Below are 24,933 nucleotides of genomic sequence, written 5' to 3'. Positions count from 1 at the left end.
TTGAGTATCATAATCCTAGGTCCTAGCTAGCTTGTTTCTAGCAAATTGCATATGACCAATCAATTTCTTATTTGTCAACGAGGCCGATGCACCTTTATCACCTCAAAAAACAGATTTGTCAAGATTTCATATTACTGCCGAGTAATAGAAAAAGTCAACGCAAAAAAAAGTCAATGTGTCGGTGTCGGTTAGCGTTTGATAGTATACTGTCATTAACCTTTTTCTTATGGGTTTACGTCAGATCATCAGACAAAGAAAAACACACCGAGAAACTGAAATATACTGTCTTTATTCCGACAAATTGATATTTGATACAAGCAATCAACTAACCACAAATATAACCCAACCTTTCAGCTGTATATATAGAAATGTTATTTTTTTCCACTGTAATTAATCTTTCTGTGCTGTTCATCATCAGATCATAGCCAAGGGGTGTTGTAGAGAGGGGTGACCACCGCCTTGGTGTGGAGGTACTTCTCAAGGGCGTCCATGCCCATGTCCTTGCCGAAGCCGCTCATCTTGTACCCCCCGAACGGCACGTCGGGGTCGAAGCCGAGGTAGCAATTGATCCAGATTGCCCCTGCCCGGATCGACCGCGAAACCGTGTTCGCGACGTCGATGTTCTTGGTGACTATGCCGGCAGCCAGGCCGTACCGGGTGCTGTTCGCCTTCTGGATCGCCTCCTCAACCGTCCTGTGCAAAAATGTTCAGGATCCAGTGGTTTCAGGCTTTCAGTTAGATGTTCATGTGATGTTAGTCAGGCTGGAAATGTTCAGAAAAAGATGCCTACTTGAATTTCATGAGGGCCATCACCGGCCCGAAGATTTCCTCTTGCGCGATCGACATTTCTTCCTGCGCAAAAGGGGTCTATTAGTTTTTCGCACGATTTGGAAATGTGCATTTTTGTTCTCTTTGAAAATGCTGCTGGTCATATTTTAGCACTGAGGAGTGAAGAGCACACTGGTCATGTTCATGCCTTGACGTCCGTGAAGATGGTGGGCTCGATGTAGTACCCGTTTTCGCCGCAGGGCTTCCCTCCGGTGACCAACGTCGCGCCTTCGCGCTTACCGATGTCGATGTACTTGAGGATCTTCTCGTATTGCTCCTTGTCAATCTTCGTTGTAATTGCACACAAGTGGTTATTACAGCTTGCTGAACATCTTTGGTTCTCTGAATCTGAAGTTTGTATAGTTGAAAAATCAGAGCATGGTTACTGATCTAGCATATATATATACCTGAGGGCCTTGATGAACTCGCGGGTTGAACGGATCTCCGACCACCGATTTCTTGGCCATCTCGGTCGCCTTCTTCACGAACGCATCGTAGATCCCCTCCTGGACATAGATTCGCGAGCCGGCGACGCAGATCTCACCCTGCAACAGAACAGGATTGTTGTGGAAAGCTGATGAGATTTTCACAATATGTTGTGCTTATGCCAGCTAGATGGTTTTCTGACGACATGGCCGGTGAGAGGCCGACCTTGTTGGTGTAGGAGGCCATGTGGACCAGGTTCACGGCCGTGTCGAGGTCGGCGTCGTCGAACACGATGACCGGAGACTTGCCACCCAGCTCGAGCGAGACGGGCTTCAGGTTGCTCTTCGCCGCCGCCTCCATCACCAGCCGGCCGACCTCCGTCGAGCCGGTGAAGCTCACCTGAAAAGTGAAAACCATCAGGCTTAGACTGTTGTTCTTCTTTAACCGTTTTGTTAAACTTTTATTTGGTATCCTCGTGTAATAGATGGAGTCTTATGTACTCTTGATTGTGGTTTGGGCTGTGTACACCTTCTAAGGTGTAGAGGCCGGGTTAATATAATCCATTATCTAAAAAAAAAGCATAATCAATCGGAATTCAGAAATTCATAATGGCAAGTAGGTAATCTGACCTTGTCAATGTCCATGTGGGAGGAGATAGCGGCGCCGGCGGTGGGGCCGAAGCCGGGGACGACGTTGAGCACGCCGTCGGGGACGCCGGCAAGCTTGGCGAGGTGGGCGTAGAAGAGCGCGGAGAGGGGGGTCTGCTCGGCGGGCTTGACGACCATGGTGCAGCCGGCGGCGAGCGCCGGGCTGGCCTTGAAGAAGAACATGGTGGTGGGGTAGTTCCACGGCACGATGTGGCCGACGACGCCGACGGGCTCCTTGAGCGTGTACCCGTGGCATGGCCGCGCCATCTTGAGCGTCTCGCCGTGCACCTTGTCCGCCGCGCCGGCGTAGTACCGGAGCAGGTTCGCGCCGCCGGGGATGTCGACGAGCTTCCCCATCGCGAACAGCTTGCCGGCGTCCACCGTGTCCAGCGCCGCCAGCTCCTCCACGTGCTGCTCCACCAGGTCCGCGAACTTGTGCAGGATCCTTCCCCTCGCCTGCAGCCATTAATTGGCGCCAAAAATTCAAAGTTAAGCTGGGCTTAATTAGGCCCAATTAGTGCGGTATAACTAGATGGGCCGCCTGGTATTATTAACTAACGGGTTTGGATCCAACCCGTTTACGGGTTTCGGGCGATGGTGGAGAGAGGCGCGCTTACAAAGCCGGACATTCTTGGCCAGGGGCCATGGTCGAAGGCCTCCCTGGCGGCCTTCACGGCGAGGTCGATGTCGGCCTTGTCTCCTTCGGCGATCTTGGCGATGACCTCGCCGGTGCGCGGGTCACGGGTTTCGAATGTCTTGCCTGCAAATAAAGGGAAAAGATCCGTTAACCCGTATGATTGTATAATAGAACATCTTATTGTATTTTAAAAGAGCAAAAATAACTTGTCAACTGATATGGTCGTATATATCGATATATACTATTGTACTTTTAAAGGAAAAAAGTGCTAAAAGTACATATTATGGTAGCCCTATTAAATTAGTATTCTGAACACAAATTGTAAGAATAAATTGTAAAACAAGGGTTTGACTAGAGGGAAAGGGACAATAATATTCAGAGATTCTCACATAGTCGCATGTAGTACACTTGTGAGAACTGAGAAGTAGCCTTACTACCCAAGTGGATAATGTGGATCGATAATAATGCATCTAGCTACTTTATTTATACTTAATTGCACACGTAACAAGCAAGGGAAATAATTTATACTATATACAGGACCCTCATTATTAGTAAATTAATTTATTTATATTCTAGTTGCAATTAAAAACCAAAGCGTTGACGTCTAACTACTGGTTGTCTAGTTTCGAAGAAAATCATTGAAAAAAAAAAGATTACCAAATGTCACATGACAATAACATATCGTAGCTTAAAAAACTAAACTATTTGCACGCTTGCACGATAGCTACCACACATGGCGATTCTGAATCAACTAGCTAGACTGATATTTGCATGTTTCTTAAGATAAATTACCCATCAGGTCTCTGAATCTCTGATCAACAACTTTCAATTGCTTCCACGACACAAACACTTGTAACTAAAAAAAATTATGGAAGAAGACACCGGCATGACAGACACTCTGAAGGAAATATTTTGGACGATCCCCAGTATGAATTCCAGGATTTGATCATGAAACTTGAGAGTTAATTAGGAGCCAAATTATTATTGTTGCAGACGAACCAGAGCCATATAATATTCGGCTACCATAATCAGATTAATTATCTGATCTCCGATGACATACAAGGTGTTTTTTACTGACTTAATTAGTGTTTGAGAGCCAGCAGACCCAGACCTGAAAATTGTTCAGGGACACCTCAATGGGCATTGTCTACAGTACTTCTGGTTTATTAGCAGTCACTGGTTTATTAGCCTGGATGCTTGCTTGTTAATTAATTAATTAATTAGGTTGTCACCATCTCAAGATTACATATATAATCTCTCATATACAGAACCATCCAGGCTAACTAGAGCTTTCTCGGAAGATCAGATAAAATTATCTATTTATCTTTTACATATGTATGTCTTTTTCTTAATGTTAATGGATGGATCAGTTAGCCTCTAGCTTTTTTATGTTAGGTCCAAGTAGATTTTCCACAGCATGACAAATTTGCATTGTTTTTTTCACCATCCACTTGTCTGGTTTGCTCATTATGATGGTGATGAATATAGTCTAATCCCACTTTTTGAATGTCATTATCAATTTAATGGGGTGTATAATTGATGCTTACTTAGTGACAAGATGTCAAAGTGGAAGGGCGACATGTCATACATTTTTCTTATTGCTAATTAATTAACACGTGAACTTTTTTACATTTGAGCCTATTACTCTAGAGATATCATAATATTGTGTACACGTATGTCTTGCGAGATAAAAATAAATACTAATAAAGACATTGAATTTCAAAGCACTTTCAACCTACTACATACTAGTACTTCATCCTTTAGTAGTACGAACTAGTCTAATCGCGCTGGGATGAACAGCTCTTTTCGAACGAAAGAATTTTGTACGCTTTTCGTAGAAGTTAATTTAATTTACGCAACATTTCTTTAAAATTTCTCCATTTCAAAGTAGGCCTATGTTTTAAATTCCTTGCAAAATATTACCAGGCAATGAATTCTGCTCAAAAACATCCTATTCATCATTTATATATCCAAATCAGTACTTGGCTAGCACGAAAAATAATATTATTATGGAGGATGGATGGTCAATGTCGAAGTACCCAAATATGAGAAATATGTGATCAGATATATATGTACTTAATTTGTACTCCTATAATTTATATTCAGAAAAAAGCAACACGTAATTGAGTGTTGAGCCCAATCAGAGCACAATAATGCATTGAAATATTTGCAGGCGTCGTCCCCTAGCTTAGCACAACAATGCAATTTTCCTTTTTTTAAGAAAAAAGCTAGCACAACAATGCCAGTTTTATTGGCGTCTGCATAAGCGACGTTGCAAGCTAGTGTTATCTGCCATAGTGATAGTGGCATGCTTGGACTTATTGGGTCGGACGGCCCGGCCGTGTCTAATTTATTGAAAAGAAAAGAAAAGAAAGAAAATGTACGGATGCTTTATGAAAAATAAACCTAATTAAGCCCCTGAAAACGCTAGATACCGAACAGCTCAGTCTCAACAGTCAACAGGATTCATCACTCGTGTGTGTGTATATATATGTGCACTGATCGTTGCACATACATTGAACTTAGACATTGCCTGGTATAACTGTCCCGTAAAATAGGATAAGACCCTTGTAAATCAACGGCTCATATTGCTTCTACTACGACCAATAGAGACCAGAAAATAATCCACCCATTCTCAAATAATTTACGCTGCCACTATATAATTTTAAACTTTTGACCGCTCGTCCTTTTACAGAAATTTAATAAACACTTGAAAATATACTTCATAAATTCATAATATAATTATTTAAAAGTAATTTGTAATCAAAGTGAGACCTCTATAGTTAACCGTGTCAGTTATTCGAGAACGGAGGGAGAGTACTTAGTTCTAACTAAAGCTGCGTGCTGTCAACTCTTGACCTGACTAAAACCGTAGTATGTTACTGTCAAAATTACCGCGTTTTCCATGTGTCCCACTACCCTGCCTTTTCTCCCGGACACTGATGCGCCACATGATATAGCTCTAGTGATGCATATTACTCCATGGTACCATGTGGCATTTTGCAATGCTGCCACACAGTTCATCATATTACTATCATATTCATATGGATACATCTCGCCATCTGTGTGGATCTGCCTGTCCTTCTCAAGCTCTCTCCCACCCTTCGTTTTCTTCCCACAGTGCCAATGCCTGTCTCGCAACGCTCCATAGGCTCACCGCCACTAGCTAATTAAGCTATAGCTTGGACACACGCATCATTCCCAGGAAAAAAAAAGAATTGATTTCATCTAAAATTTAATACAAAGCTACAGGCAGTGACGCCTGGAAATTCTGGCCGAGTTTAGTTCCAAACTTTTTCTTCAAACTTTTAACTTTTTCATCACATCAAAACTTTCCTACATACACAAACTTTCAAATTTTTCGTCACATCGTTTCAATTTAAACAAAACTTCTAATTTTAGCGTGAACTAAACACACCCTCTGTTGTTAATTTCCTAACTTCAGTTCAGCCCCCCCTCCCCCGCGCATAGCTTTCGTGTCGGGCGGCTCGGGGGCGCAAAAACCCTAGCCACCCGCGCCTTCTCTCCCTCCCTCCCCCTACCTCGCCGCCGCTGGAGCCCGCCGGCGGCGAAGCCGGTAGCAGGCAGGGAAGGCGGCGGCGAGGCCTTCTTCTCTTCGTAGCGTCTCCCTTCTCTGCGCGAAGGACGAAGAGTCGAAGACGACGAAGCTCCCCGCCGGCGTGGTCCATGGCAGCTACGGCGGCGAGGAGGGGAGGAGGCGGCGGATCCGGAGCCCCCATGGCCGGATCCGGCCCTCCCTCGCCTGGATCTGCGCGGCGGCGGCGCGAGGAGGCCTGGGGCGGCGCGACGACATGCGGTCGTGGTGGCGGCCGGCGGCAAGGCGGCGAGGCGGCGGCCGGCTGCGGCTAGGCCGGCCCGGCACGGGCGCGGAGGCGGCGGACGACTGCGGCTCGACGTGGAGGCGGCTCGTCAGCGGCAGGCGCGGGCGGCGGATGGCCGCGGCTCGTCGTGGCCGGCCGGGTCGCGGAGGCGGCGGGCAGCGCAGCCTGCCCGGAGCGGCAGGGGCACCCCCGCTCACTCGCTCGGCCTGGTCGCCCGGCGCCAGCCCATGGCGCGGTGGGTCGTCCAGGCCTCGGTGGCGGCTCGGCGTGGGGGCCAGGCAGCCGGGATGCCGTCGCGGTGGCTAGGGGAGGAGCGACGGCTGGACTTCGGGGGCGCCGGCGGGTGGTGCCGGTCTGGAGCAGCAGCACCACCGGCGGCCAGATGGCAGAGCAAAGGGAGTTGGCGGTGGTGGGTCGTCTTCCTCGTTGCCGGTCGGCACCCTCAGCCTTCATGGAGCTCCTCCCCTTCTTTGCGGGGAGTTTCTAGGTTGGATTGAGGCGGCAGCTCGTCAGTGGGGGAAGCTCAGGCTGCCGAAGCAATGCCACCTAGTCCCGGGTTCTCCTTCGGCCAAATCTGGCGAGGCGGCCGGCGGGTGGTGGAACGGAGGAGTCCTGGGCCAGCTTTCAGGGGTGGTGGTTCGTTGAAGTCGACCGACGGAGGGGCATCGGTGCGGTATGGTGGATGCCACGTGCTGCCATTTGTCTGTGTGGTGGTTCTGAGTTGGTGGATGGCGATCTGCAGTCAAGGTTGTAGGGTCCCAGGCGAAAGCCTAGTCCGGTGGTTCACCGGACCGGCAGCGGCTACGTCTTCGGACGTCGTAATCTCCTTGGAGCGTTGTCGAGGGTTACCCTCCCCCTTTCTTGGCGAGCTTCTCTGGGTGAAAACCAGATCTTTTTAGATGGGCGATGGCGGCATCCTAGATGTCGTGACCACCATGGTGGCATCGTTTTCGGAGCCTCGTCTCTGTGGTGTTGCCGTAGGCCTAGCGGGGGTCGTTTGGTGCTAGGTTTCACCCTCAGCGGTTTGTGCTTGGGTGGTAGCGTGTGGTGTGTGGCAATGCACCTTGGTGTATTTTGATGTTTTTTCTCTTGTAACTTTTATTCCTTCTTAATATACTCGGTTGGCCTCCTTCGGCCTTCCCGGCGAAAAAAAAAATAACTTCAGTTCAGAGTTTCACACGGAGTCGACACTCTGTTTTTCTTTTCCCCCCTTCTTCAGGCTCTACAGTTTCAGATTTTCAGTCTTTCACACGCAATATGCAGCTGTAGTGTTCTCGCTCTCTTGGAAGTACATCCACTTTCAGCTCTCCATGACGTGTGTTTCTCTCGAGCAATATCTTCTTGAAAGTGAGATGTTTGGGGGGGGGGGGGGGGGGTTTATGACGTGTTCTATACGTACCCATCCGCTCAAGATCTTTGGTGATGAGATGTATGTAGAAATGTGTGTGGTGTGTTTGATCATCTTCTTGCGTTTGTTTAAAAAAGCTAGATCTTGGTCAAAAAGAGGCTTCCATAATTTCTGCTGTTTTGATCAGTGATGGATCTTTCAAAACGAAAAAAATATAGAGTGATGGCATGGCACAACTTCTGTTTGGAAGTACCTAACATGTAAGCAGGTTTAGCTCTTGTTTCTCACAACCACACAATCAAACAACCAATATCAGTTAATTTTTTTGATATATCCCAAAGATGCCCGTGTCCAAAGTTGTCTTCAGCATTGGCACAATCCTGGAATATTTGACTTGATCCCTAGCTAAGCCCCATAACTAGCAAGTTGTCCAGTAGTAGTAATTAATATATTAGGCCTCATTTGATTTACCTCCACATGGAACAGGGTGGACCATGCAACATGCATTTAAATATGCATATTTGGTAGTAATATTTTAAGCCTCTTTTGGAATAGAGGTTTTTTTTTAATGAACTTTACAGGAATTATACCTATTTATTCGAAAATTCGGTGAAACTCATGCATTCATTCAGTAAACAAATTCTCCGAAGCAATGCTTAAATCTAGATACCATACTACCATTGTCTCATCCTCACATTCGGTTTCTTCTATCTTTTTTACACGATAAATCACCCTCACTTGCGTACTATGACGTCCCGCACTTCTTAACACGCTATAGATACTACTCGGCTATCACATTTATCTAACTTGGTGTTAAAAGCGCAGGGTGTCGCACGTATTGTGACTAATCAATACTCTATATCCGTCTCTGTTTTCGTTTTGATTTTTTTTCTAATCAAACTTTTGAGTTTGTTCAGGTTTATTAAAAATATTAGCAACGTTTACAACGCTAAATTAGTTTCATCTAAACCAATATTTAATATATTTTAATATTGCGTTTGTTTTGTGTTCTAAATGTTGCTATTTCTTTAAAAAAATTGTTAAACTTAAAGAAGTTTATGTTAATTTCTAATACGAAACGGAGATAGTAAAAAAAGAAAGTTGCAAACAATAAAGAAACAGAAGTACTAACAGATGCTTCTTGTTGCTAACTTTCGTGAGTCAAAAAAAGCATCAGGAGAAGAATAATAATTAAAAAAAAGGTGAAAGATGCAAGAGGGAGGATTAATTAGGAAGCACGCAGCGACGTACCGGAGACGGCGTCGACGAAGCGGCCATTGATGAAGAGCTTGGTGAACTTGATCTCCAGCTTCGGCACCTCGAACCCCTTGCTGTCGCCGCCGTTCGCCGCCGCCATCGCCGCGAGCAGAGGAGAAATAAAAGAAACACAGAGAGATGTGGAGAGAGAAATTGGAAGTTTGGAGATGTGGAGGGGAGTTTAGAGATGATGCGCCCTTTTTTAAAGGGAGGGATGGGAAACCCCAAGGCGAGACGGCTTGATTTGATTTAATCCTTGTCGCACGTCGCGAGGATAGCGGCTTCTCCTCGCACGCTCGTCCTTATAAACATACACACATCTTATCCGGCTATCACTATAAACACCTATAAAAGATTAGACCGGCGTATTTTTGATTGATGAAGCCACCACGAGTATCTCCTTATCGACGAGTATATTATCTATCACTAAAAGAATATTTTATCGTCGTGTTAAATTTAGCATTTTAAATATTGGATTGATTAGTTTCACTGTAAGAAACCTAGCCAGTTAAGCTTTAATCATACCTATTGTATTGATTTATTTTAATTGGCATAGTAATAAACATTTATTGTTTCCCTCTTATCACTGTATGGCCTGGGTCCCTGGGACTCGGGTGATCTCTGTATGGCCTGGATCCTGGGACATGGGTGATGTGGTGGGCGCCGATCCTCTGTACTCTGTAGTGGTGAGTGGTGGCAGTGGCTGATCTACTGCAGGCTGCAGTACCGTAGACAATCTATATCGGTTGTGGTGGTGGCTAATTCCTCAAAGAAGGGGATTGGTTGAGCTGCAATTATAATCCGTAGTTTAATTGGGTAAAATTAGCAGTAATAAGATTAAATCTCAACATTTAGTGCCCGTTCTAAACTACAATTTGAATTGGTTGATTCCTTGATTTTCATTAGCACATTTTTTAAACGTTAAATGATACATTTCGTGTAGATGTTGATTTTAAAAATCAGATAAATCTATTTTTAATATTTTTTTTAATAATTAATATTTAATTAATCATATGTAAATTGCGTTTGTGCGGGTAATCATCCTAAGCCAACTAAAAAACTTATAAAGCTACGGCTGATAATAAAGCAAGACGAAAGACAGAACCGACTCTTGTAGGTTATTATTTCGCTTACGCTGATTATAAGCCGTACTGTTTTATCAGTCCAAAACATAGTTTGCGAATAAAAGTTACTGGCGATTTAAAAGCAAACTGCGATGAAAAAAACTTAAAAATTAGAAGTTTAATTGAAATTGGAACGATGTGACGGAAAAGTTAAAAGTTTATGTGTATAAGTAAGTTTTAATGTGATGAAAAAGTTAAAAATTTAAAGAAAATATTGGAAACTAAACCAGGCCTAAGTCTTAAAATTTAAATTTTGGCAAACGAATCATAAGGTGATCGTAAACAGAGAGTGGCCTGCCAAGCTGGGCAGTGTTGCGCCTCGTCGGTTTCTGATGTACCGGGCGGCCACGTCAGGAGAAAGGACGAGTCCTGCCGCGGACACTGACGGGCCACGTTGAGGGCGACGGACACGACGCAGCCACCCACAAAGCCTGGACTCTCGATATGGCATGGCATGGCGTGGAGGTGTCCTCTCATCGACTTGTGTTTCTCATCGACTTGGCACGAAGTCCTTGTTCGCTTTCGCTACCCAGCATCCAGGTGCTTGCCCCCAGCAGCGCCGGGCGATGCCACGGCTCGCCGGCGGCGGCGTCCGTGTCCGTGTCCCACGTTGCAGTGCAGGCAAGCTGGCATGGCACGGCGCGGCGTCGTGTGCGTGCCCTGACCAGACCATCACAAGTCGCTGCAGACGCTGCAGTTGCAGCAGCGGGCCGAGGTGGGAACACCGACCGAACACCGGGCCAAAGGAGTGCGACGTGACACCGTGAAGGAAAAAAGGGGGTAGGGGTTGTTCCACATGTGACAAAAAGGGCACTGGCCCAGCAACACATGTGTCACCAGACACCAGCAGCAGTCGAGACTCGAGAGGACAGATTTCCAAATCGCCACCAGATCGGCTTTCGCTTTGGATTTGGATTTGGCTTCCAAAGCCAAAAGATGGAAAAAGAAAAAAGAGTTATCGACCATTGCAACAAATATTCTCACGGTATGCAGTTTCTTTGTCGAATCAAAATTCCTCTCGCTCTCTGCATTTTGAAGATTCAAATCTGTAACAGTGTATGCACAACATTTTTCAGGAAGTCATGGCAAGTTGCAAACAGGACAAACAGGCGCCAAGTGCCAACCCTACTATGTACTTTGTCAGGCTTTCAACGGAACTTCAGGATACAGAGATGTTTAAGTAACATGAACACCCCAGCAAGGATACATCATACAAGCATTTGGAAGGGGCATATATGGCCTGCTTTGGTCATTGTTGTGTCACTGCGACATGAGTCGCAATGCAATTCCTCATGTATCACACAACTCACAATGCACAAGTTCCATCTGCTACATCAACCTTCCCTAGATTCAATGCTATTGTACATTACATCGGGTGAACGTAACAGTTATGCCGTGTCACCACCACAAGCATTATAGCTCAGCTTACAGAAGATTTATGGTACAGATGAGCTGAAGGCATTCTGCTTTATATGGGAATGTCCTTGCGCCTGCTTTCTCCAGGCTTGGGTTCTTCACGTACATATTGGGAGGGGTAGAGTCAGCATGATCATGTACTCATGTTGTATTTCTGAAAAATGGATGGTCTAGAGCTTCTTGGGCAGTAAGACGCTCTGATGGCTCAAATTTTAAAAGCCCATATAACAAGTCTGCCAGCACCGCCCTTGAATGATCAGCCTTCCTCGCCACTAAGTCCTGAAGTTTCAGTCCATAATGTTTGAGGTGTGTAAGTTGAATCTTCTTCAGAACAGATATTTCAGAATATGTTTCTAATACTTTCTCATTTCCTCTTAGTGGAAATTTGAAGGAATAATTTTACTAACCAGCAGAATAATACTCTGAATTTACCACACAAACAGCATAGTAAATCACTAAATGAAACAGATACTACACTACAAGAGGACCAGTTCACCAAAGAAAATGGAACTTTATTTTTTCTATCTGCACCCTGACAAAACTGAAATAAGCTTTATATCAAACATTTACAAACATAATATGCCTTCATTCAGACAAATCATTAACTATAGATGCATAGTTACATTAAAAAAAAACAGCTTCTGCTTCTACTCTTGATTTGTATGTTTCTATGCATGGTATTTCTTTTACTTGTAGCAGACAGGAGATAGACTGAAGAACAGGAATATGCATAATATTGTTTTGAATTTTAGAGATATAATTTAGATTGGGGATAAACGTAGCAAAAAAAAAGAGACATAATTGAGGGAACCAAAACCTTTAGCCGATCTAGTTTTTTGACTGCTCTGATACTCTCTCTTGAAACAGCACCTTCAGGCCAATTTAGACGCGCTCCTCGTCTAAAATATTTCTGAGCTGATGAACTGCATATTCCAGTTGACATACACGATGCAAATATGGAAAATCAGTATAAAATGAAGAAGATTGATCATTGCAAGACAGTAAATGGTAGCATACCATAGCCAAAGTTAACATGACAGCCACATGACGTACTCAGAAACAGCATTCGCATGAGTTGCATCTATTATTATTACTTTATATGAGAACTATGGATAAATCAATCAAAAGAAATATAAGACTCGAGTATTAGTGAGTTGGAGTAACTATAAACTGTTAAAAAAAACCCTGGATTTAAGGTTGGGTCTACACATGAACAAACTGTTGTTAAATTACAAGCTAGTATAAGAAAACGGACATATTGAGGGGTTCAACTTGGCAGAATAGCATACCACTAACAAGTCAAGTTCTATAGAAAGGAAAACCCAAAAAATATTTTTAAAAAGTGATACAATTAAAATTTTCCTTGTCAAATGCCAAATTAAACAGTAAAACATAGATTCGTTTACTACTTGCTATATTGAGGACAACACAGAAAAAGGTAAAAGAAAATGATCATCAAAGTAGTGTGCACACTGCCACAATGTACCTGGCTTTCCTTATCATGTGTTCTGGGAGTGGACCCAAAACCCTCTCCATCATTGCTAAGTGCTCAAGGTTCTCATGTGTTTGAAACAATGCTTCCCCCTAAAGGTTTTTTATGGTTAGGAACATAGGCTAAGGTAAAAGAAAGGAAAAATATGCATGACAAGATATCAAACCGAGCATAGCTCAACAATGATGCATCCGACACTCCAAAGGTCACAAGGGAAACTCCACCCTAAGCCTGTCATAGGAACATATTCAAGAATATCAGAATTATCTAGGGAGGAATATATGCTCCATCTCTAAAAATACCAAGTTAATAAAAACATTCTTCTCAGTCAAATGCCTACCACTTTACTATAAAGCATAATCAGATAGTACACTGAAAAAAATGACGAATAAGTAGACCAAGTGCTATTTCTTCTGCCAATACTAACATGATTATAGTGATGGCAAGAAGTTTTCATTGTTTTAATGAGTTCTGTCATTTCGAATCACTAAAAATAAGAGTTCTAACAGCATTATCAATTATTGCATCCAAGGATTTTGAATTGCACCTTTGTTGTGCTCCATTGGAGCATACTCGAGGCCACATTAACCTTCATCACAAGGATATTCCAAACTCAAGCAAGATAAAATAAAAGCAAACCTTAAAAGATAACCAATTTACCTAAGATTATTTCAGGTGCTCTGTAATGCCTTGTAGAAACAATCGAGCTATGTTCCTGATTATCAAAGGCGGTACTACCAAAATCTATCAGCTTTATGGCACTGGACTTTGGTAAGCACTTGAAATGCATCTCATCTTGTGAATTCTTCTGTACAACCCCAAGGGATCATTCAACATAACTGCTAATACCGCATGCCTAGTTTCAGAATAGCAGATGATCACTACAAAACTGATTGACATTACCTTGGAACCTGGAACCCTTATATACTCCGAAGACACAAGGAGTATGTTTTCTGGCTTCAGATCAGTGTGAATAAGGCGTAATTCATGCATATCTATTTTAGAAGAAAGAAAGGAAAAGATGGTCAAGCATGCTCCTTTTCAGCAACAGAAGAATGAATCAGCAGCTACCGAATTTGTTAAGAATTGATATGCAGAATCAAACAATCACACACATGCTACAGATTCCAACAGTTGCCGTCCAAACTCCCGCACAAGTTCCACAGGGAAAGGTTGGTATCTATTTCTCTTTAGAAAATCATACAAGCTTGGCCCAAGCTTCTCAAAAACCTGACAAAACCATCGATATCCATTGAAGAAAAATTATCTTTGATTTGTTTCCATATCGGCAAACCTTTATGAGCAAAGAACGACAACTGTTTTATAAGCATGGAAATCCTATTCAAGCACATTACCATATCGTACATAGCAGCATGTTTCACTGCCTACGAGCAAAAAGGTGAATATTCGGAGGGCCAGCAAAGTAAATTGCCAACAAACAAAACTTTGAACTAACAGGGAAAAGTGGAATATGGAATATTGGAACTGTAAATGCGCATATCAACAACTGACATTTGGTATAGATTTTTAGAACTAGCATAAATGAATGAAATTGAGACTTACAATGCATATATGATTGCGATAGTCAAACCATCCTTGAATCTGGACACAGCTGGCCAGTAAGGAAGACTGATCAGGAGAGAAACAGAAAAGACTAAGATTTTTGGGATCAAATATTTTGAGGTACTCACAGTGATCTGTATCTCTCATTTTCTGCAAGGCGGTTGAGCACATCGATCTCAATCATTGCAGCATCCCTGTACTTGCGGATGCTACGAACAACTTTTATTGCGACATATTCATGTGTTTCACGGTCCCAGCATTCCAAAACACGCCCAAAAGTACCTATTAAAAATTTAAAATGATTCCTGTTGCTTTACATTACAATAATAGCAAAGACACCAGGTACTAGGGAACAGATTGCAGAAAATCCAACCTTCTCCCATTTTGCTCAAGATTTTGTCTGCATAGCCAAGAAGAGAAGAATATCAACGAACAATCTCACAGAACCTAAATAGCTATAAAGCCCTACGGTTATTGCAATTTCAACTAAAATTAGCATCAATAAATGCTGGGAACAAAAGCAAGGAACAAGGGCATATATAGTTTATTAACATAACAGAAAGTTGCTAATCCAAACGGGAACCTTGTTTCATTCACCTCCCTTGGTTTTAGAACACAGATACAATATTATACTGTATTACACTAGGTAATCAATGTCCAAATCACTCATGCGATTATTGCAATGAACTTTCGCAGTAGAATTCTACAGCACCACATAAAACTGAACAAAACTACTGCAGTTTCCAAGCAGGCAGGATCTAAGAACACACAAATCTCCTTTCAGCCAACCAAGAGACAGGAACGGGGTGGCGCTCACATCGTCGGTTCAAGTTCTCGCCGAGGTCGAACACGTAGTGCCCGTCGCGGTCGTCGTCCCTCCACGGCGGCGACGCGCCGCCCCTCGCCACCTGCAAGCACCACAACGTCAGCACAGGAGCCCCCATGAACCCTAGGAACCCGACCACCCCCATCGAGCAAAGCAGACAGAGGGATGAACGGACGGACGTACCACCGCCCGCTCCGCCGGCGGCGGCGGCGCGCCGGCGCCGTCCCAGTCCTGGCGGGCCCGCTTCCGCGACCGCGACGACTCCATGGATTCCGATTCGATTGGAGAGAGAGGAGAGAGAGAGAGAGGAGAGAGAGAGAGAGAGAGAAACCCTAGGCAGAAAGGAAGCGGGGGGGAGGTGAGTGAGACGATGGGGTCCCCGCGGGCCAAGCGGGCCGGGGCCCATGTGTCAGCAGCTAAGTGGGCCTTGGGCTTTAGTGGGCTTTCAACTCCGCGCCATTTCTCGCATCGACCGGAGATGGCAAAATTGGTTCTATGGCATCGAAAGTTCTCGATTTTGATTCTATAGCATTAAAAGTTTATGATTCACTTTAATAGCACTGAAAACTACATCCATTACTATTTTTAGCATTCCGTCAGCAGTTCCGTCGGCTCACCCCATCCTACCTCTATCTTCTTCCTCCTGCGCTCTCCCTCCTATGGTTGACCACTCTTCAAGGCATCAGGCGAGCTCGACCATGACAGTATAGCGCTGAGCGAGTTGGAGCCTTGGATGGTGGCAGCTGGTTCTGGCATGCTAGAGGCGGCGGCTCTTGGGTCGGTAGACAACGGATCCAGGGCAAGGAGGAGTGGGTCGGCACTCAGGAGAGCCCGCAACGAGCGCGAGGGTGGTGCTTCGGGGCGAATTTGAGGGCCGATGGATGAGCTCGATCGAGGGCAGCATGTCGGAGAGAGCTCAAGGGCGCCGACAATAATCTGGAGGGCTTTGCTTCCGTGCGGTCCCGACAATGCCGGCGACGAGCTGGACAATGACACTTCGGGCGTTCATGGATTGGATGAGCTTGAGGATGACGCATCTAGGGGAGACCGAGGGCAGTGCACACGGACGAACTCGGAAGCGGCACGGCCGCGGAGGAAATGGACCTGGTTGAGCACGCAAGATTTGAACAAGCTCTAGCATGGCCATGGCGGCGCGGCAGACGAGATCGATCGACGATGGCGCTGTCCGGGCAAAGCTAGAATGTGGATAGATCACACCTAGCAAGCGCGGATGAACACAGCGGCTTGCGGATGAGCTCGTGAGGGCTCAAGTATTACATGACGAGCTCGTGGAGCCAGCATACTGCGTTCGCACCATGGCTGACCGGCCTGAGCTCCTGTATGACTGCTGTTTCGAGATGAGAAGGAAGTGGAAGAGGGCCACCATTGGTGTTTGATCTAATTTTTTGTTGAAAAATAATAATAAGAAAAGAAAACTAACTGGAGTTTGGATGGAATGCTAAACAGAAGTAACGGAGGTAACTTCAGGTGCTATCAAAATGAGCCTTGAACTTTTGATGCTATAAAACCAAAATCGACAACTTCCGATGCTCTAGAACTAATTTTGTCTTTTTTGTCCCCTATATTTTGGTCACCCGCCGCCGGCGCCGCCGCGCCGTCTTTCGACGGCTGCCCTCGCTGGCGATTGCGGCGGCGGCGGCGCGCCGGTCGATCGAGGGAAGCAGTGGCGGCGTCGCGTGGGGGCGTGGCTGATGGCATCTTGGGAGGATGAACCTAGCGGTGGATCTCGGGAACCCTCCGAGCCCAGCGGCTGCACGGATCTGATCATGCCGCCGTTGCGGCCTAAATCCCCGCCGGAATTACTAGACCGGCTGCTTCTCCACGACGAGGAGGAGGAGGAGACGACAAGCTATGTTGCCTCCGCTCACCCAGCGCCCATAGAATATGGTACGTACGTACGTACACTTTGGCATCTCCATATACGTACTAGTATACTCTTTCCATTCTAAAATATAAAAACTTAGGATTGAATGAAATATTTCCTAGTGCGATTTATCTGGACACTTATTCAATTTTAGGTTCTTATATTTTTAGGACGGATGAAGTATATGTTTCTTTCTCTGAATTCTTTTGCACCACAACTTGTGCATGTATGCATATGCAGGTTCAGACGACGACGCCGGTTTAACCAGGTTTGTCGATGACATGTATAGCTGCGTGGAACTGGATGATGTGGTAGACAAGGAGACGGTTTGCCCAGGTAAAAATACAACATTTACTATGGGAAAGTCTTTTTGTCTCGGAAATTTTAACTATTAATTTTGCCACTATAAGAAACAGCCACTATTCAAATGCGACTTTCAAGATTGTCCTAAAAATTTTCCCACTCGATCAATCGTGAGAGAAATATCGTTAATATTTTGCCTTTTTTTTTTGCCTACGTACAATGTTATCTGATCGCTAATCGATCCTGATCGCCAAGGGATCGACCAGGATGAGTAATCGTCGATCAGCCTCGATTAATTGACCTGATCGGTACTATGTATACCAGAACCTAAATAGTATAATGGATGGTATAAAGCAATCAGTGCTTATAATTGATGGCAGAATGATCACTTACTTGCCCTAGTACGTATAAAGCAACCAACAGTTGTAGCACACATTCAGATGTGCTCAACCCTAAGACTTGTTCTGAAAGTGATCGATAGGTGCTCGATCTGATCGCACCTGACTGACGATTAATCAAATGATCAGATTTCTGATCAAGCTGATCGAATGAATGTCCCTAATCGGAGTCAGGGGACTGATCAGGATGATTAATCGTATGATCAGATAACACTTACTTACATGGCATGACACATAGGCATATCAGCATGGACAAGTGACGTGAAATGTCCATTCTACACTTAGCCGTCCTCTTTGTGTTCCCCGTTGATCCATTTCAGACTTTCCTATTTAATGTTGGCCTGGAATCAATTAAAAAGATCAACAACCATATTCATTTCTTGCATTGCATGCAACGAGTTGAGGTGAATCCATCCTCCTCGGTACTAATTTGGGCCATGAAATAGATACAGGTTTATGAAATCAAGGAAAAGGGAGTTAAAACAGGGAGATGAAGAGTGTCAAAGCGAAGATGTTTCATGTCGATTACAACAAACATTTATCAAGAAACATAACAGAATAACCATGAATTTTCTCTCCTTCTTAAACTTTCCCGAATCTAACCTAAATAACAAAAAAAAAAAAAGCAGCGAAGTAACCAAAATTGGGAAAAAGTGGCAAACAGAGAGTGGTGGTTTAGAAGAGTGGCAAATAGTTAAATATCTCTTTTGTCTAAGATGTCTTATTGTTTTAATTTTTGAATGTCAACCAAAAAGTTTTTTCTTAACAAAATTAACAATATCGATCAATATGTGATATATTGCTACATAAGCTTGCATGTTTAAATTTAATCAACACAAGTAAAAGAACAAAGTAAACTCTAGATAGTACGTTACTATTTACAATCATGTTTATTCTTTTTTACAATTTGTATAGGTCAAACTGAAACTTGTATGTTTGTTAAGCGATATGTCACACATTAATCTATGTTCTATTTTTTTATATATTTTTATAACTATTTAGATGGTATATTAGAAAAAGGGGAGGGGGGGTTGAACTTAAGAGAAAAAAACCATCTCCCATTACAGTTATGTTAATCCAAACAGGAGCTACAAATTCATACATGCAAATACATACGGTTGATACCTTTTTTAACTTAATTAACTCTTCAGGTCAGAAGTACACTAGGGACCAAGAAAAGGAAAGAGTGAATTTCAGAAAACCCCATGTTTTGGGGGCCAATGTAACACATAACTACATGTTCTATTTATTTTCTCACATAACCTAGTGCATTCTATCCAATTAACACAATACCACATGTTTAAGTGTGGGAAAGTGCCACAATGGCAAGTGACCTGGCAGACCTGCTCCACATCAGCTGGCCCCACCTGCCAGATCAATGCGTGGGCTATTTAGGGCGGGGAAGCACCCATCCTCTGTTCCCGCGCACGTGACGACGCACCCCTCATCTTCCTCGTGCTCGCTGCGGCAGTGTTCCTCCTCTTTCAAGTTCAGAGGGGCAGCTCGTCATGCACATGCAAAGGCAAGCATCGCCTGTTCTGTTTTGCATCAACTGATCAAACTGTACACATACTTCCTATCTTCTAATACAAAGCTTGTGTGTGTTTGATTAAACATGGCCAGGACCTGACAATGTTTCTGCTCGAATTTTTTGTAAGTAGGTCGATCACCAAGGTGCCTGACACTGTGTTCCTATGAAAAAAAATGAAAGGAAAAAACTGACAATTTCTATGCATTAAGCAGAACAATGGAGCAAGCGTTATAAAAACATCCCATGTCTGAATAAAAGCACCATAGCAACAGTTAATATGTGACCCATTCAGGTCCAGGGCATAGGAAATTTGCAAAACGAATCCATATCTGAAATATATACATTGTGAAGCAGAGAAAAATACAACCTATTTGCCGAGAAAAAAAAAAGAGGAAGCCATGTCTGCTCTTTTGTGAAGCAGAAAAAATTGTTGCAGGCCTTTAAATGTTAATTGTGGTTAGTTTTATATCTGACTGCAATATAATAGTTGTAATACAATAGTCTTAGACATGGTTCAATCTACATGCTTTTTTTATTTTAAAAATTATAGTCCAATGATAAAAAGCAATTTTGCAATGACAAACAGAAGAACGATTGCATAGTTGTAATGCCCTAACAATAATGGGTTCCTCTAAATTACATTTTACTAGCCCTAATTTTTTGACAAGCCAAACATGATCAAATGGCTGGATTTAATTCCTCGTCAAAGAACCATGAAGCAGAGTGTCCTTGCAAATCACCAACCAGCATGCTTTGGAGTCAATTCATATGATCATCACAAGAAAAGGGATGAACGTTACCTGCTAGGAATGGTACCCAACAAGTTCTCTTCCTCTACTCTTCCTCCAGCTAGGTCAACATCACGATCATCACCGGAGGCCATCATGCAAGAGATGGTTGGGGAACGTCGCCGCCGCCTGCGTGCGCAAGAAAGACGGGAGGCACCGCGTCGTGTGCGTGGGAACAGGAAACGCGCGCTTCTATTCTCCCGCGTGATCCTACCTAATAGGCCACGTATTGACCTGGCAGGTGGGGCCAGCTGATGTGGAGCAGGTTTGCCATGTCACTTGCCCTTGTGGCACTTTCTCTCACTTAAACCTGTGATATTATGTTAATTGGATTGAATGCACGGGGTTATGTGAGAAAATAAACAAAACCTGTGGTTATGTGTTACATTAGCCTCAAAACATAGGGTTTTCTGAAATTCACTCCAAAGGAAATAAGTCGCAAGTGGCTAGCAACATACATCAGGAGGAATGCAGAACACACGGAGGCATATAAAGAGTTTGTAGCGTCGGGATATGATTATGCTCAACTTCTACGATATCCTTTGAGGCTGTTTCCCAAGACATCATATCACTGCATCAAAAAAAGCATTTACTGTGATCATCACGAATACCTGACCTTCACTACTTCTGAGAGTAAGTGTTGGTCAATTATATTCCAACTGTTTAGAGGATTCATTGATAATTATTTGATCAATTTATCTTCTTTGCTACCAATATGTACTTCCTTCGTTTTACAATGTAAGACTTTCTAGCGTTGTCCACATACATATAGATGTTAGAAAGTCTTATATTATGTAACGGAGAGAGTACACTCTTGCAACTTTTCTTTTCTTATACGTGCTATTAATTTCTTGAGAGTACATATTTGCAGCTGCATCAACTATTGGGATGAATGAGCCAAATGATACGCTCCAAATCTTCTCTTTGAAGTTATCCAGTAACGAATCATACCCCATTAGTGTCTATGGGATCTTTGCGGTACGCGATGAATTGGACAGGCTACGGAATTATGTCTTTAACCGCACAAGAGATAATCCTGTCTTGATTGAGCAGGTAGGGTTCTATTTTCAGGAACTTAATTCTATACTTCGGCTAAAATAGATTCTCAAAAGTATGACATAAATAAACACTAATTAGCCTTCTTTCTCGCTTGGATATATTGAACCCAATATGCTGTCAAATACTTATCATTTTTTATGGTTCTAAATGAAAATAAGGTTCTATGTTTGCAGTTGCATACTAGCATTTTAGGATATTAGTTTGTTGCTTTCAATAGTATTTTTTTTTGTTCACGTATGTGAGTGTATCACTTGCTTTGGCTGTCACTGTAATGTTCTGCTCTCATTATTTTTATTAGATGACCATTTCCAATCCTTAGTCCATACAAGGTATTGTGAGGTATAGATATTCCATTGTTAATTAATTACCTCTGGCACTAGAGATACACCTATACGTCTCAATATCATCCAAAGTGCTAGATAAAACTATTAATTAATTGTTATATATGAGGTCCATTTGTGTATCCAATTCTGCGATCTAAGACAATGCTAATGAGATTAAAAAAAATCCAATATTGTGTAGACCGTACCATGAATTCATGAGTGTACGTGTCCTATGGAATTCGTTCGTCGTTACACTCAGAAATATGTATTTATACGTTTCAATTTTATTCAATGTATTTCAAAATGGCTCAAGCTCTCTAATTAAATTCTTACAAGTTTATAAATAGAGATTTGCTCCGGTCCAACAAAAAGTACCTCGAGGTACCGGTACCTCATGGTACCAAATCATTTTCGATCGTTGAATCTAATAATGCCCATCCAATCCAGCTAGATCCAACGATCGGAAACGATTTGGTACCGTGAGGTACCGGTACCTCGAGGTACTTTTTGCTGGATCGAAGCAAATCTCTTATAAATATAACTGCAGGATTCCATTACCTTACCTCTTTGTAGCCCTTGCCGAGGAATGTATATACTAAGTTTTGCATTGTTCGAAGTCGATCTTTGGGTGAAGGCAGAATCAGAAGGTGGCGGATCAGATGACAAGCAATTGCTTTCTGAGTATGCTGAGATCGAGAACCGTGGCCTAAAAGATCCTATGATATATGGACGGATTCCAAGTGATCGTTGCCTGCTAGACGTAGACTGCATGTTCCTTCTCAACAGTGTTGAGGCTGTCATACAAGTCTTTACAAAGGATGACAGTGATAATCCTCATCGCGTGAGATTCACCGCCTTCAGCAGCGGCTTTGATCATGAGATCGTGTTGTACGATGACAGATTATGTAAGAAGGGGAAGTTGTTCCAGAATGTTGTCGCGGTGAAGTCTAAGGAAAAACTGGTTATTCGCTTAGAATTCGAGGGATCGACGTTTCGGTGGACTTTTCAGGATGGCGCTGTTGCAGCTGTTAGTTCTCCTGATGATTCGGTCTCGAAGCTGTTTGATGTGGTGGTTCTTTTTTCTCCAAAATCATAGTTGGTATCTGCGCCCTAAGTTGTCCTCTTTATAGGAGAAAGAACACATTGATCAAATGAAGAAAAAGCATGCTGCAACAAAGCATTCGCATTAAGATTATGAAAATAGCAAACTAGAAATGCCATTGCATTATTTGTTTTTACTGATATGGTATTATCGTCTAAGTACAACCACTTTGACTGCTATATTTTGACTTCTTTCAATTGTGGTTGAGATGTACCCCTTCCCCCCAAAATACCCAAAATATAAAGGATTTTGGTTAGATGGGAGCCTGTCCAGATTCGTAGTACTAGAATGTATCACATCTGACCAAAATCCTTTATATTTTTGGACAGAGGGAGTATTAATCAGCGACAGACCTACAATGTTCAACGTATGCTTGGCAATATATTATGGGTTCTCATTATTTGACCTACAAAATTTTGCAGGTTCAAATAATTCAACAGGAAACAAAAGATAAACTATGTTGGAAATTCACAAACAATGGTATCTGCAGTACAAAGAGTGCTTACAAGGAGGTTTACAAAAGAGAAATTTCAAATGCTCATCAGGTTCACTCTCAATCCCTTTCTATCTTGAAATAAATCTAGAAGAACAGATACATCCCTCCCAAAGTTAAAACTTTTGCCTGGAGACTCATCATGGAGGCCCTTCCTTCTTCCCAAAGGCTAAATCAGAGGATTCAAGACATTTTAGCAGCCTGCTGCAGATGTGGTCAAATACTCAAATAGAAACAGATTTCCACCTTCTCTTTTCTTGTCCTTTTAGTAAATTAACTTGGATGATCTCAGAAGCAAAACTCTACTGATATTTTTCCTGCTAATGTTCCTATGGCTCTTATTATTGCTTATATCATTAACAATGGCTCTTCCAATTCCACCCTAATTCGAACTCTGAATATCATGTGGTAGCTTTGGAAAGCTAGAAATGATCTTAAGTTTCAGGGAAAAATCAAGGAGCCAACTCAAGTTTGCATGGAAGCAAAAGCAATGATTAAAACTTATACAAACTTCCTTTCAAATGATTTGATGCAGGAGGATCTTGATGAGGAAGATACAAACAGAAGAATGGTGAATTTGCCTAATTGAATTAGATGCTACTCAGATGCTGCCTGGAGTGATAACGAAACAGGAATTGGCATTTTCTTTCACATACCTTCCTCTCATAATGCCATTTTTATTAGAGCCACAACCATAATGGCTCAATCACCTTTGAAGGGGGGAGCTGCTAGCATTTCAACTGGCAATGGAGATTGCCAGATTCTTGAAGTTCACTTTCTCACAGATAGTGCCATCATCGCGCGGACACTTGCAAGAGAAGAAACTTTCAAGAAGAACCAGGGCATTGGAGCTTAAGGCCAATTTGGAGCCAAATTTGTATGAGAAGGTTGGAGAATCTTTTGCAGGTTAACTGGATCCCAAGGGAGCTGAACAAATTAGCTGATAAGTTAGCTAAAGAAGCCAAATCTCAGCTATGCCTAAATCCAACTTACTCTTGTCAAAATATATCCCATATTGCCCTATCCCAACAGGAGATGTTATGCTAATCATATTAGAGACAATTTCAGTATCTCGAATTTTGCTATCCAATATGTACAATGCTATTGAGTTGAATAAAGAGTTTATAATTTTTTTAAAAAAATAACTCTACATACTCCCTCCGTTTTTTAATAGATGACGCCGTTGACTTTTTCTCATATGTTTGACCATTCGTCTTATTCAAAAATTTTATACAAATGTATAAGATATAAATCACACTTAAAGTACTATGAGTGATAAAACAACTCATAACAAAATAAATTATAATTACGTAATTTTTTTTAAATAAGACAAATGGTCAAATATGTGAGAAAAAGTCAACGGCGTCATCTATTAAAAAACAGAGATAGTACTTGTCTAGTACAAGACAACTGAGGTCTTCCAATCTGCGTACGTGGGAGCAGCTGAAACAAAGAAGAGTTTGGTCCGCTCTTCATCCAGGCCCGATCTGCCCATCTGCTGCTACGTCCGAGAATAGTGCCAGGCGAGGGTGCCACATGCCCCCCAGCTCTACTGCGGCTGGCCCCAGGGCTATGCAAAAGAATCGAGGATGGCCACCCCAGCGACAGACGATTGAGACAGGAAGGAGAGGGGCAGCTCCTGGCT

The 24,933-nt window shown here is 43.0% G+C and overlaps 3 protein-coding genes across 4 annotated transcripts; 1 reads left to right on the top strand and 2 right to left on the bottom strand.

Annotated features, from left to right (window-relative positions):
• Positions 1 to 270: 270 nt before the first annotated feature.
• Positions 271 to 9,264, bottom strand: LOC4326375 (aldehyde dehydrogenase family 2 member C4). The gene is made up of 8 exons (XM_015763457.3): positions 8,980 to 9,264; positions 2,519 to 2,661; positions 1,884 to 2,357; positions 1,480 to 1,653; positions 1,236 to 1,373; positions 977 to 1,114; positions 791 to 852; positions 271 to 693 (listed from the first exon to the last, which is right to left on the bottom strand). The coding sequence occupies exons 1-8, from the start codon at positions 9,083 to 9,085 to the stop codon at positions 420 to 422; spliced, it is 1,509 nt and encodes a 502-aa protein (XP_015618943.1). The 5' UTR covers positions 9,086 to 9,264; the 3' UTR covers positions 271 to 419.
• Positions 9,265 to 11,226: 1,962 nt separating this feature from the next.
• Positions 11,227 to 15,744, bottom strand: LOC4326374 (serine/threonine-protein kinase AFC3). Of its 2 annotated transcripts, XR_001541924.3 has the most exons (13): positions 15,590 to 15,744; positions 15,398 to 15,488; positions 14,954 to 14,980; positions 14,709 to 14,862; positions 14,581 to 14,629; positions 14,133 to 14,247; positions 13,921 to 14,012; positions 13,678 to 13,825; positions 13,184 to 13,248; positions 13,012 to 13,109; positions 12,543 to 12,606; positions 12,343 to 12,448; positions 11,227 to 11,804 (listed from the first exon to the last, which is right to left on the bottom strand). XR_001541924.3 is itself a non-coding variant. In XM_015763468.3 (12 exons), the coding sequence occupies exons 1-12, from the start codon at positions 15,671 to 15,673 to the stop codon at positions 11,667 to 11,669; spliced, it is 1,167 nt and encodes a 388-aa protein (XP_015618954.1). In that variant the 5' UTR covers positions 15,674 to 15,744; the 3' UTR covers positions 11,227 to 11,666. The 2 variants fall into 2 exon arrangements, 1 of the variants encoding a protein (XP_015618954.1); XM_015763468.3 differs by lacking the exon at positions 12,543 to 12,606.
• Positions 15,745 to 20,332: 4,588 nt separating this feature from the next.
• LOC4326373 (uncharacterized) lies at positions 20,333 to 23,169 on the top strand. The gene is made up of 5 exons (XM_066307967.1): positions 20,333 to 20,419; positions 20,553 to 20,576; positions 20,716 to 20,944; positions 21,183 to 21,364; positions 22,241 to 23,169. Exons 1-5 carry the CDS (start codon positions 20,333 to 20,335, stop codon positions 22,787 to 22,789), a joined length of 1,071 nt encoding a protein of 356 aa, XP_066164064.1. The 3' UTR covers positions 22,790 to 23,169.
• Positions 23,170 to 24,933: the final 1,764 nt, after the last annotated feature.

Source organism: Oryza sativa, chromosome 1 (genome assembly GCF_034140825.1).
Source record: "Oryza sativa Japonica Group chromosome 1, ASM3414082v1".
NCBI lineage: Eukaryota > Viridiplantae > Streptophyta > Magnoliopsida > Poales > Poaceae > Oryza > Oryza sativa.
Note: the sequence above shows the minus strand (reverse complement) of the source record. Positions and strands in the feature narration are given on the sequence as shown.